At 39.7% G+C, this 13925-nt stretch overlaps 1 protein-coding gene across 1 annotated transcript; it reads right to left on the bottom strand.

Moving 5' to 3' along the window:
* Positions 1-8072: 8072 nt before the first annotated feature.
* Positions 8073-13696, bottom strand: LOC139466916 (notch homolog 2 N-terminal-like protein B). The gene is made up of 7 exons (XM_071248640.1): positions 13663-13696; positions 13401-13418; positions 12837-12962; positions 11990-12115; positions 11143-11268; positions 10318-10443; positions 8073-8158 (listed from the first exon to the last, which is right to left on the bottom strand). The coding sequence occupies exons 1-7, from the start codon at positions 13694-13696 to the stop codon at positions 8073-8075; spliced, it is 642 nt and encodes a 213-aa protein (XP_071104741.1).
* Between the last annotated feature and the right edge of the window lie 229 nt (positions 13697-13925).

The raw sequence follows: 13925 nt of genomic DNA, 5'->3' as shown, positions 1-13925 counted from the left end.
GCTAAATACATAGTGTTTATTCCTAATACAGGATATTTACCATCCCCAAACACACAAGCATGATAACCTCTTTATCATATAATGTCATTCTTTAATTCTGTGCTTCAAAATCGATTTCCATCTCTCACAAACATTACCGAAACATTGCGAGTTTTCCTGGAATGAGCGCATTAATATTTATTACGTCACAGGGTAAGTGATGTGTCAGTCGGACAGTTACAGAAGCCAATATAGTTCCAACTGAAATCTGTTTCTTATACACTGGCGAAGCAACATATACACAAAACAACAATTGTTTTAATTGCCTTTCGCGGCAATCCATCGGTCTGTCCACTAGAGTAACTGCCCTTTGTCAAAGGGAAGCTACTCTAAACCTAGTCTACGAGACGTTACGGCCACGGTCAGACGTTGTTGACAGTCGGTCTGTCCTGTCATAACGATAAGCAGTGTAGTCAGATGTACACACAGCGACAAAACGAAACAAGGTAACAATTAAAACATATTTCGGCCAAATCCAACTATTTTAATTTGTTGAGAAGGTATCAAGCCGCAGAGGTCTACAAGCACAGATATGGCTACTGATCCCGCTTGGCTAGGCCTCGTGCCCTCGCAAAATTGTTTCTCCAAAGTTGCAAAAACTTATAAAATGCCTTCGCTACGTCACAGTTATACACTGATTTTCAGTATATTAGACTGTTCTTTTGATAATGATGGCAACTATCTCTGTATTTTATCCAGATTCCCGATGGTTAATTGGGACTCGATCGCCGAATGACAAGGGCGACGCCATGTTTGTTTATAAACAGTGAAAGTAGTCCCTGCTTGACCTTTGATATTTGAATCTCTATCCGCATATTACCCCAACGGATATCGTTTTTATCCGTTGGCTTTATCCTTCCGCGAAACCTACCCATTATATGATAAATTCCATTATGCAAACTGGCTTGTTAAGAGCCATTTAATTGTTTTACTTAATTTGACACACAAATGTGCATTTAACCACGAAAAAACATGTCTACCACTAAAAACCACCACAACCAGCATTTGCTGATGTACAAATGACATCTTGGGAGGAAAAATGTGGTTTTGCTGCGGGGAGGGGTTCCTTCTTAAATAAGCCACTATTTTAGGGTTGGCAGCTACTCTGCTATCTGAAATATATGTTGATTGCCAATACTCGCCAGCGAGTTAACACAAGCGTATTACTAAATTCTTATACAATAGAAATATTATCTTTCTATATCTAATTAGATCTCCAAACCCAGATAGCATCATGTCACACCGGTTTAATAAGATAGCAGTCTAAGTGTTCAATGTGGGATGAGAATACTTTCTTATTGTGATAAAAACCAAGATTTTACGCAGCTTTGAACAGTAAATCAGTTCTATCACGCTAAAGGTAGGCAACTCCTGTCACCTTACCTTGATAAAATGAATTGTGTTCTAAGATATATGCTCTTCAAATATGTTTTGTTTGTTTGTTTGTTTGTTGTATAACGCCACAACAAACAATATTCCAGCTATATGACGTCTATATTAATAGCATCAGGACTAGACAATCCAGTAATTGACATCATGCGCATTGATCTATGCAATTCAGATACGATGATATTCATCACTGTCACCGACCCTTGTCACTCTATCCTGCTAGTCCCTGCTTACGACAAGCGTGTCAAAAAAGATACGTGATCATGAAATATATAATTATGTAAATACCAATTATTGGAACGAAGATAAGTGTTGACGACAAAGATACGATGCAAGAATGTTTATGTCTGTAATATGAACACCAAGACACGTCCTATAGATTGCACGTGCCCCAGGCAGTAGCTACAAACATGTGCGTAGGGTGTCATTCCTGATTTGTCATTCCTGAACACTTTCAAGGAACGTCGATCAATTGATCCGATACCATGCTCTATGAAATCGAGCTCCAAAGGTCAATCAAATTGCTGGAAACTTTCATCAGGCTACTGGAGTACAAGTTACGGGGCAGACTATCAGATATCGTTTGTATACAGCTCATCTTCATGCTCGACGGCCACGTGCCGCTCCTTACATAGTCATGTTGCCAACAGACATCAATGGTGTACACAAAGTCGAAACTGGGGTAATCGTCGCTGGTCAAGTGTCATGTTTTCAGGTGAGTTCCGATTCACTATGCACTTGATCATTGACAGGCGTCGTCGTGTCTGTCGACGTCGAAATGAACGTCAAATCAATGTCAACCTGAGACCTCCTGACAGATTTGGCGATGAATCAATTATATTGTGCAAGGAAGGGTCACTGGACAGTACCATCAGGACAACGTACTGACACCCTTTGTTGTTCCTTTTGCAGGACATGTAGGTCAACGTTTTGTCTTTCAGGACGACAATGCCCATCCTCACCCTGCACGAATCGACAATGCTCACCTCCAGCAGGACAACATCCATAAAATGCCATGGTCAGCAATGAGCCCAGACCTTTCCAACTTTGAACACATCTCAGACATGACAGGTGAGGTGAGGTGAAATGGGGTTTAACGTCGCGTCCAAGATTATTGCACTTATATAGCGACTTGCATGCACGTGTGTGTGTGTGTGTGTAGCTGCTTGTACTAGTCCGGACTGATGCCGATTTATAGCGCTAGCTAGCGCTACCATGCCGCAGTTTAACACGAATACCCCACTCGGACACAGTATATTGACTCCGAGCCGACCAGTCCTTGTTTTAACCCTTAATGCCGAGCGCCAGACAGGGTAACAACACGTATCATCTTTTAACGTCTTTTGGTATGACGCGGTCGGAGATCGAACCCCGGACCTTCCGCTCTCCGTGCGGACGTTCTACCACTAGACCGCGGAGGCGGTCCAGATATGACAGGGAGACGTATGCCTCAACGTCATAGGCCGCCGACCACGTTGGCTGAACTTGGCCAGTGACAGACCCCTCAAATCGCCTGATGCCTCGTCGAGTGAATGAATGTTTGACAAATCCTCCAAAAAACGTCTACCCTGAAATTTCCCATCTTACCCCATGCTGTCCTACAAGATTGTTGACGGTCATAACATCTACTGTCATACTTCACTATCGGATGTGATGTGTTCCCAATTCTTTCATTACTATCATACAACTATTACGAGAAACTAATATCTCATAATTTGTTTTGAAATCTTAAGTTATTTCCGAGTATCCCCCACGTTATTTAAAGAGTATAGCACATTAGATGCCTTGTTATGGTCAGGAAATACGCGCAACAGTCGAGATGTAGACAAATTGCTAGATCAATTCCTGCTTCTTTACCTTTCGTCAATATTTACATGAGACTTGTGAAGATTCCGGGGTAGAATTATATAGGTCTTCAGCAACCCATGCTTGCCGTAAAAGGTGACTATGCTTGTCGTAAAAGGCGACTAACGCGATCGGGTGGTCAGACTCGCTGACTTGGTTGATGCACGGTCATCAATCCCAATTGCGTGGGTTGATGTACACGATATTAATCACTGGATTGTCTGGTCCAGACTCGATTATTTACAGACCGCCGTCATATAGCTGGAATATTGCTGAGTGCGGCGTTAAACAACAAACCAACCAACCAACCCGTCACAAACACAGTCAAGATACGGAATCGCATTGGATATATTGTTGGTCACTACTGCTTCAAACTTAGAAATGTTCTCCACATGTACATGTCTCCCATAAAACCCTAAACAGTATAAAAAATATACCACATGTCTTCCATCAAAGCAAAAACAGTATATATGTATATATCACAGAACCATGCAAGTGTGTGTTTGTTAGTTACCGCTGCAATCAGAACCGTTCAAGCTGTATGCCGGCGGCCTGTAAATAATCGGTAAATTCATATCATGTGCAAGTTCCCATGCCCTCGGTGTATGATGCATGACATGCAAACATCCTAGCCTGACTACACGACCCAATAAATCACATAGATGACTGGGGAGCTACTCTCACCCACAATAGGTTGTTGTTGTGATGATCTGAAAGCCAAATAGCTATTGCCTTGTACTTCTTGCATCTTACCATGGACATATTTCGGAGAAAGAGCAGAGTTTGTTTGTGTGCTTATTTATTCAAACAAATAGTGTGTTCCTTATAGCCCCACCCTGACTATAAATAGCCCGCAAGGTGGCGGGGTTTCATTTTCGAACAATGACTGACAATGGAAACACAACCGAGTGTCGGGAGAAACTTTTTGAAAACCATTCGGGAACAAAATCACCATTGACCGTCAAACTTCGTATCAACTTGAATGACAAACCCTGGATACCACAAATGGCTCCATATCTAGATATAAGTAAAACATGTTTCTGTAGTTTTATCATAAAAAAACGAATCGATCCTGTTTGGCGTCTGCTTCAATCACGGTGGGCGGAGCTTATTTACGGTTGCACTATAAATAGCAAAGCACATGGTCATGTGTACATGTGACACATTCAATTCATTTGTGGTCGAAGTGTGTAAACAATTAACGAAATATACTAGATGTTTTTACCTACATTAGGACAATACTCTAGATAATAATCTAGATAATACTGTACTTACGATAAACGAAAACTCCAATATACATATTCCAAGACAACTTAAATTATGGATTTCCTGTTCTTTCACAGAATTTTCAAACACAAAACTGAGTTTGATCATTAGATCCACACTTGTCCCACGTATCTTTTGTTCGGTGGATTTGGATACACTTCGCGAACAAGTTTTAAAATACAACCTGGGATCACTTTCCCGTTTTGTCCACAGTAATCCTTCATCTGCTGCCACGATTATGTTTGTTTGTTTGTTTATTTGTTGTTTAACGCCGCACTCAGCAAAATTCCAGCTATATGACGGCGGTCTGCAAATAATCGAGTCTGGACCAGACAATCCAGTGATTTACATCATGAACATCGATCCACGCAATTGGGATCAATGACATGCATCAACCAAGTCAGCAAGCCTGACCACCCGATCCCGTTAGTTGCCTTTTACGACAAGCATAGTCGGCTTTTACGGCAAGCATGGGTTGCTGAAGACCTATTCAACCCCAGATCTTCACGAGTCTGCTGCTACGTTTAATATCCGTTTCTTTAATTCCGAGTATCTACAATCTTTCCAAACATTAAAGTCTTCGTCCAGAACTATTGGTAGCGCTGTTTTCAAATCGACGAATTTCTGCAACATGGTGGCCGCACCATTCCCAAACTTACTGCGATTGCCTGTGCCGTGTCACGCATGGTTGACAAAAGTAGTGTGAACGAACATATTCGCCTTCATCTGGCTCCACAATAAAATCTGGCTGTGACACTGATTCACTAATCCCAAAAATCGGCACTGAATTTATCAAAGTTTCTGTTGCACTTGCAAGGGCGGGATGAGAGGCGCCATTTTGTTGATTCGAGTTGGCGGTCGGAATGATGTAATCTTGAATAGGAACTTTCTCAACGATAAAGTAGCAAACGTCCAATGAATCGAAATGACCAAAGCATCCCTGATCACCTCGAACAACTCTCCGTAAAATTAAGCGTCACATGAAAATGTGTTGCTCATATTGAAGAAAAACGAACTTGCAATGTTCTTAACAGTTGTAAGCGGATGCGCGCACTGGGCGTGGTTGCTATAGCTAGGAGATCGCGTAGTCAGAAAGGGGGAAAAGAAAAAGGTTTTAGAAAGAAATGAAAGAAATCCGCAGTGCAATCCAAATGTACCATGAACAGGGTGTTTTTTAATAATAGTATTCACGAAAACATTTCTTTTCTAAAAATGCAAATTAATTTATCAATTCTTGCCAAGGTCGTAACCCTGATCACGTGGGTGGGTATTTCGAAGGGATCTTGTGATGACACGATGTGTATTACAATGTTGAAATCAATTGACCAGGAAGATTGTCGAGGCATCGACATTATGGCAGATGCTCGTCATGGATGGAGACAAATACCACTAGGCTACCCGACCGCCCCTTTGAGCTTCGAGACCAAACATGTGTTCATGCCGAAGTAGTTTACAAGAGAGGATGATCTTTGCAGCCAGCGACCTGAATAACCTTAATGAACATGATGTAATCCAAATTCACGCACATAACGGAATTAATGTGAACAAATATTTATTTGAACATCGTTTCGAAGTGAGTGAGGCTGTCCGTGTTTTATCTCCATTCGGCCGTGAAATAATTTACAGATTTCGTGTCTCAATTTTCCTGCCGCTGTGGAAAATGTGTAATAAAAGAAATGCTACTAGATCTACCATTGCACAGTCATAAAAGAACCAAGTCAACTTACATTAATTCATAGACTAGATTCTAGTACCAAGTGTTTAAACCTTTTTTTAAAAAATGTCATGAAATAACTTACACAATTATTGAAAGACATTTTGTAATAAATAATATATTTTATTTCGTCCGCCCGCTCTCTGGTTAGTTGCGGTTTGAGGTGAGAAACACATACAGAAATTATGGATGGCCTTATGTAAATGACACTTGGCATGCCAATCAACAGGGAGCTGGGTCACTGGGACCCGCCAAGTTTCACGGATCGAGTGACTTCGGCATGAGAAGCTAATTTCGGACGAGTGTGACTTTGCCAAGACACATTGCTGCCACTTGGCAATGAAAATTTGTGACGGAAATGACCAAAAAAAACCTACTTTCATCACTTGAAAATATTTTTCACCATTAGCTACCAGTTTTTTTTTACGATCGTTGTCATCCAGATTCCAGATGTAATGCAAAACGCACACAACAAAAAAACCTGTTGTAATCACTGATTGCCGTATATATTGTGAGAAATGCTATTCATAGACTGCAGGTATACCGTACACAACAGGATAACGATTGATGCCTTGATACATATTATGGTGTTTTGTTCATTTACACTGCTCTTATTCATCACGACAAACGTATTTCGTTCTCGTCCAGAGAATAGCGCAGAACTATAATTTGTGTATTGGACTGTGTTGGATAAATCGTGGACATTCCACAGTATCATTTTATGAAGACGAGATGACAGGTAGGTTTTGAAACCAAAGACCTTCGCGTTTTTTGAAAAGTCTTGGAATTGTTTGATGGATATTTGTTACCATTAAAACTTACGTCCTTGTTGTCAAATGGCGCACGTGGGTTGGTGCTTACATGATGTCACACATTTGCGCAATAACCAATGAAATGTATGTGTTATCATGACGTTATATTGACCTGTGAGATCACTCATATAAGCTCCGCCCACTAGAGTGCGGTAGTTACTACCGCAGATGGACCTTTAACTATCTGAAAGGTATATAGTACACCTCATGATCAGTTTTGAGGATAAGATGTACATCTATAACAGTTCTATGACTAAGACTATACGTAGTTTCGTTGAGGCCCTCATATTGTGAAGATGTATTGTGTGTTACCTAGCATTGAGAACTTTGATGTAGTTATATAATAGACAGATATTCAAGGTTAGACAGACGCCTTATACTTATTCAAAAAGTTACCGAGCATCACTATCGAATACTCTTTGTTGCCTGTAAGTATGGGTTACTTTGAACAAGTTCCATTGCATTGTGACACGCCACGATGAATAAAAACACCCATACACTTTGTTTTTAAGTACTAGTCTTTATTCAATTGTATGAAATACCCATGATCATTTGTAAGATATTGAACCCAATTTGCAACTGCCACTGCAGCTAGAAAGTTGGATAACATTTACTCTGTGTCAGTGGTCACTCGGGGAGAGGCCCACGTCATCAGTAACACGTTATCAAAGGCCGAAATGTTATTAGAGATTTTGTCTTTTTAGCTGCAGTGAACCAACCTGATCCTGTAACGGATCATCGCAGTTAATGACAACAATAATCAATAGTCTTATTAAAACAAACTGAAAGTTAATGAATCACCCACACCAAACCAAGTCAGCATCTTGTTTGAAAATTTGTAAACTATAAGCCCATCTTCTCCAGTGTATTATTGAATCATAAGCTCTCATAAAATAATGATTAATAATACAAATTTGACTTATTTAAGATTTACCAATTATGTTATAATTACATATATTAAATGTTATCTGTGATGCTGCCTTGTTGTTTATCACGGTAGAGCAATCTCAAACATTATGTGCCCTTGCGGTGAACCAATATGATGCAAATCCGAGGATCATCAGGTAGGCTGACATTCTCACAACGACGGCGCCTGGTGTGAATACAAAATGGATATTGATCTAATATAATGTTTGAGACCTATATAACACAATCTTCCTCACCAACAAAAGAACCTGGTACAAGTTTTTGAAACCCTAAATAGTTTTCGATTTCGATCTGGAACTCGTATTCATCGTCAAATTGTGACGAAGTTAGGTATACATACTTGAATGTAAGTGATCAAGGTAGATATAGATATAACTCACACAAATGACAAAGAACGATGAACACGATAATGGATGAATAGATGAGGTGATACGGTAACTGCAGACGATAATAAATCATAAATATGTATGTCAATAATTAAATGCTTGTTTTTAAATTTGGTGTGATGCTATGATCAACTGACATTATTGAAGGCTCTGTTCAGGAGGTTAACGTAGCATAAAAATATTGTCCCAATGTGTGGCACATAATCCTATCATAATCGATGTTACTATCATCAACCAGTGTTTTTAAACCAACTCATGGCTGACAACTTTTAATATTGGCTAGTTTAATACACAACCACCAGTAGCTAAAGGGAGAACGTAAATCCTGCTGGGGTATCATGCAGGAAGCAGAGGTACCGTAAATCCCCATGATCCCCAGCGAGGTGGCCCAGCTTTGGTTACTGGTGGCCTACAGCCCGTATTTTAAAACTGTATTATATTGTTATGCTCAAATATGTTTCATAAATTGTTTAAAAATAGTATGCATGAATTGATTTTAAATATTACTTTGCATCGATGACTCAATTGTTAACACATTAAACTTGGTCTCGTCACTATATGGCTTGAATAATGTCGATGCGACGTTAAACTCACTCACTCACGCACACTCAAACAAGCTGGGAACTCATGACAACATAAGAGCTCCCATCTCATATGATACGTCGTTCAGAATCAGGCGGGCGAAAATCATGCAAAGTTACTGATGAATTGTTTTAAGATGGAGACACAATACAATACCTAACGGGGGATGATAGTTGTGCAGAAACGTATCCTTATTTACTTGATCATGAATACTTATCATAGGATATGATTTGGATTCAAAGGAACAAAATGTTGTGGATAACCATTGACATATGCAGTCATTTTTCTATACAGATGTAAACATGAATGAGTTCTCTTTCCGAATTATTGTAATATTTCATCTGATACATGGAACCTTGTAACTGCACAACATGATACCTAAAAATCAGTGAGAAAAAATAGGAAATAGGGGCATTCAAATTAGAAATTTGCGATTGGTCAGAACATCTTACTTTCTGTGGAAGAGAAACATAATCTCGACAATCTGGTAACTTAAAGTCGCCTACCATTCTGACATGTGTCCCCTTTGTATCCACCGGTACAGATGCATACAGCTGGAGTTTTGCTTGTGTCACAAGTATCGCCATTCACGCATTCACTTCCACCGCTTGTGCATATAACTGCTGGAGGAGCTGAAGTATATGTACATCAACTACATAATGATGTACATTTAAAATGTCTACATACCTTTCTCAGTTGGCTTATATGTATATGTCGTCATACGTTCACAGATCAAAATAAATTAGCAAGGATCCAATTGCCTCAGGGGATTCTCCCATACTTGCGATCTTTCATAAACGTGCTGTGCATCCATCATATCTCGTGGATGAGTACGACTTTCGGTATTTTTGAAAAATTCGCACCATATTACAGGGAAGAAAACAAGGAGGGGTCCCACACACTGAACCCCAGACTAACATTTAGTACCAGATTTAAAGTTGTCTCTTTACAAAACATCCATTTAAATAAAACAAAGTAAAGTTCAAATAAAGCTCAGAACAATCCTCAGACCTGAGGCAATCTAGATTTGCGTTAGATTCCTTTAGTAATATATTCTCGTGGATCTTGAAGACAGATCAATTGCACCCATGTAGTAAATTTAAATATATATGTACCCTCGGCGTCATGCTTTAACTTTTTGGCTTACCCATCGCACCCTATTATCCATAGACACCATTTGGACATGTAACTGTGGTATCGTCCTATTGAATAAGATGTTAAGCTCATTCCAGACACACATGTAACTACGGGTGACAGTGGCTGCAGCATTTGAAACAGTTTACATATTAGGAATTGAAGATCAAATATGAGTTTCGATAATTGGAGATGAATATTGTTGTAGTAACATGTCACCTACCATTCTGACATGTGTCGCCTGTGTATCCACCGATACATTTGCATACGGCTGGAGGGCTGCTTGCGTCACAAGTACCGTGATTCAAGCATTCACTTCCACCGTCTGTGCATATAGCTGCTGAAGGAGCTGAAATATATGTACATCAACTACATTATGATGTACATATAAAAGGTCTGCATACCTTTCTCAGTTGGCTTTCATGTTTATGTCGCCATACGTTCACATATCAAGATAAATGAGCAAGGATCCAATTGTCTCAGGGGATTCTCCCATACTTGCGATCTTTTGTAAACATGCTGTGCATCCATCATATCTCGTGGATGAGTACGACTTTCGGTATTTTTGAAAAATTCGCACCATATTACAGGGAAGAAAACAAGGAGGGGTCCCACACACTGAACCCCAGACTAACATTTAGTACCAGAAATAAAGTTGTCTCTTTACAAAGTAAAGTTCAAATGAAGCTCAGAACAATCCTTAGAGCTGAGGCAATCTAGATTTGCGTTGGATTCCTTTAGTAATATGTTCTCTTGGATCTGAAAGACAGACCAATTCCACCCATGTAGTAAATTTAAATATGTACCTTCGGCGTCATGCTTTAACTTTTTGGCTAACCCATCGCACCCTATTATCCGTAGACACCATTTGGACATGTAACTGTGGTATCGTCCTATTGAATAAGATGTTAAGCTCATTCCAGACACACATGTAACTACGGGTGACAGTGGCTGCAGCATTTGAAACAGTTTACATATTAGGAATTGAAGATCAAATATGAGTTTCGATAATTGGAGATGAATATTGTTGTAGTAACATGTCACCTACCATTCTGACATGTGTCGCCTGTGTATCCACCGATACATTTGCATACGGCTGGAGGGCTGCTTACGTCACAAGTACCGTGATTCAAGCATTCACTTCCACCGTCTGTGCATATAGCTGCTGAAGGAGCTGAAATATATGTACATCAACTACATTATGATGTACATATAAAAGGTCTGCATACCTTTCTCAGTTGGCTTTCATGTTTATGTCGCCATACGTTCACATATCAAGATAAATGAGCAAGGATCCAATTGTCTCAGGGGATTCTCCCATACTTGCGATCTTTTGTAAACATGCTGTGCATCCATCATATCTCGTGGATGAGTACGACTTTCGGTATTTTTGAAAAATTCGCACCATATTACAGGGAAGAAAACAAGGAGGGGTCCCACACACTGAACCCCAGACTAACATTTAGTACCAGATTTAAAGTTGTCTCTTTACAAAATATCCATTTAAATAAAACAAAGTAAAGTTCAAATGAAGCTCAGAACAATCCTTAGAGCTGAGGCAATCTAGATTTGCGTTAGATTCCTTTAGTAATATGTTCTCGTGGATCTTGAAGACAGATCAATTGCACCCATGTAGTAAATTTAAATATGTACCCTCGGCGTCATGCTTTAACTTCTTGGCTAACCCATCGCACCCTATTATCCGTAGACACCATTTGGACATGTAACTGTGGTATCGTCCTATTGAATAAGATGTTAGGCTCATTCCAGACACACATGTAACTACGGGTGACAGTGGCTGCAGCATTTGAAACAGTTTACATATTAGGAATTGAAGATCAAATATGAGTTTCGATAATTGGAGATGGATATTGTTGTAGTAACATGTCACCTACCATTCTGACATGTGTCGCCTGTGTATCCACCGATACATTTGCATACGGCTGGAGGGCTGCTTACGTCACAAGTACCGTGATTCAAGCATTCACTTCCACCGTCTGTGCATATAGCTGCTGAAGGAGCTGAAATATATGTACATCAACTACATTATGATGTACATATAAAAGGTCTGCATACCTTTCTCAGTTGGCTTTCATGTTTATGTCGCCATACGTTCACATATCAAGATAAATGAGCAAGGATCCAATTGTCTCAGGGGATTCTCCCATACTTGCGATCTTTTGTAAACATGCTGTGCATCCATCATATCTCGTGGATGAGTACGACTTTCGGTATTTTTGAAAAATTCGCACCATATTACAGGGAAGAAAACAAGGAGGGGTCCCACACACTGAACCCCAGACTAACATTTAGTACCAGATTTAAAGTTGTCTCTTTACAAAATATCCATTTAAATAAAACAAAGTAAAGTTCAAATGAAGCTCAGAACAATCCTTAGAGCTGAGGCAATCTTGATTTGCGTTAGATTCCTTTAGTAATATGTTCTCGTGGATCTTGAAGACAGATCAATTGCACCCATGTAGTAAATTTAAATATGTACCCTCGGCGTCATGCTTTAACTTCTTGGCTAACCCATCGCACCCTATTATCCGTAGACACCATTTGGACATGTAACTGTGGTATCGTCCTATTGAATAAGATGTTAGGCTCATTCCAGACACACATGTAACTACGGGTGACAGTGGCTGCAGCATTTGAAACAGTTTACATATTAGGAATTGAAGATCAAATATGAGTTTCGATAATTGGAGATGGATATTGTTGTAGTAACATGTCACCTACCATTCTGACATGTGTCGCCTGTGTATCCACCGATACATTTGCATACGGCTGGAGGGCTGCTTACGTCACAAGTACCGTGATTCAAGCATTCACTTCCACCGTCTGTGCATATAGCTGCCGAAGGAGCTGAAATAACATATACATTGAATGAAATATACTGTGCATTAATAGCTAATTTTGTGACTTACAAATTGCCAATTTTTGCGATATTGAAACAGTACTTCTTCATCGCCTCCACGGGAATTTCTGACTAGAATGTGTCTCCAGCAGCATTTTGTGGTCAGGCTCGGTGTTTTCGTTATAAACAACATGCTTCATAAACACATGCTCATCACATAGTCGGAATCGTCCAATCGATTCTGGCTCGATTATTGCTGAGTGCGTTTTTTCAACAAACAAAACTGACATGTAGGACTGGACGTGAATACATCGACCAACCAGACCTTGTAATTAATCTAGTGGTATATTTAAATCAACAATGTGTTCTTGAACGCATAAACGTATTGAAATTAATTGTAAGCTTAACTGCAATCACAATTGAGAAAAAAATAATAATGCACTCACCTGTGACAAACAGGAACGCTGTAAAGAACATCATGTTTTGGTATAAATATATTGGATACTTGAAGTTGAAACAATTCAGAATCAATGGTCATGCTTTTACAACACATATGATCAGGCACATACATAATTTACACACCTTACAGAAGAGAAATTAGTCAAAGAAGCATTCAAATTAAGAGTGGAGATTTTCAAGATACGATACATAATAAGTGGACCTTAGATCAATCGAAACAGTGGATTTAAAACAATATTTACCACTTACGCACTAAAAGTCGAAAGACAGACAATTTCAGCATTGTGCCAGGCTTTGGGGTAGCTTTCCGTGTGTTAGTCAACGCACTCCAGTCAACACACAAACAACTCCGGGCGTCTCCGGCTTTTATATCGTCTGTTACCAGGGGGATACTGTTGACAGTAACGCATGCATCACGTACCCAGATACCCTTGATAAGGAGATGACTCACCTAAAACCTTATTGGACATAAGTCATGAATGCATTGCAAGCCTAACTAATTCAATTGGCTT

Source organism: Haliotis cracherodii, unplaced genomic scaffold, assembly GCF_022045235.1.
Source record: "Haliotis cracherodii isolate W230 unplaced genomic scaffold, xgHalCrac1.p SCAF_19, whole genome shotgun sequence".
Taxonomy (NCBI): Eukaryota; Metazoa; Mollusca; class Gastropoda; order Lepetellida; family Haliotidae; genus Haliotis; species Haliotis cracherodii.
This window is presented reverse-complemented; position numbering and strand designations above follow the sequence as displayed.

What these genes read in the sequence shown, in the direction of transcription:
- LOC139466916 (XM_071248640.1), bottom strand. Translation starts at nt 13,696, where the DNA reads ATGCTGAAATTGTCTGTCTTTCGACTTTTAGTGC. An exon ending in AGGCGACACATGTCAGAATG is followed by an intron (nt 12,116 to 12,836) that starts GTAGGTGACATG and finishes CATATATTTCAG; the next exon opens with CTCCTTCAGCAGCTATATGC. An exon ending in AGGCGACACATGTCAGAATG is followed by an intron (nt 8,159 to 10,317) that starts GTAGGTGACATG and finishes TATTCACACCAG; the next exon opens with GCGCCGTCGTTGTGAGAATG.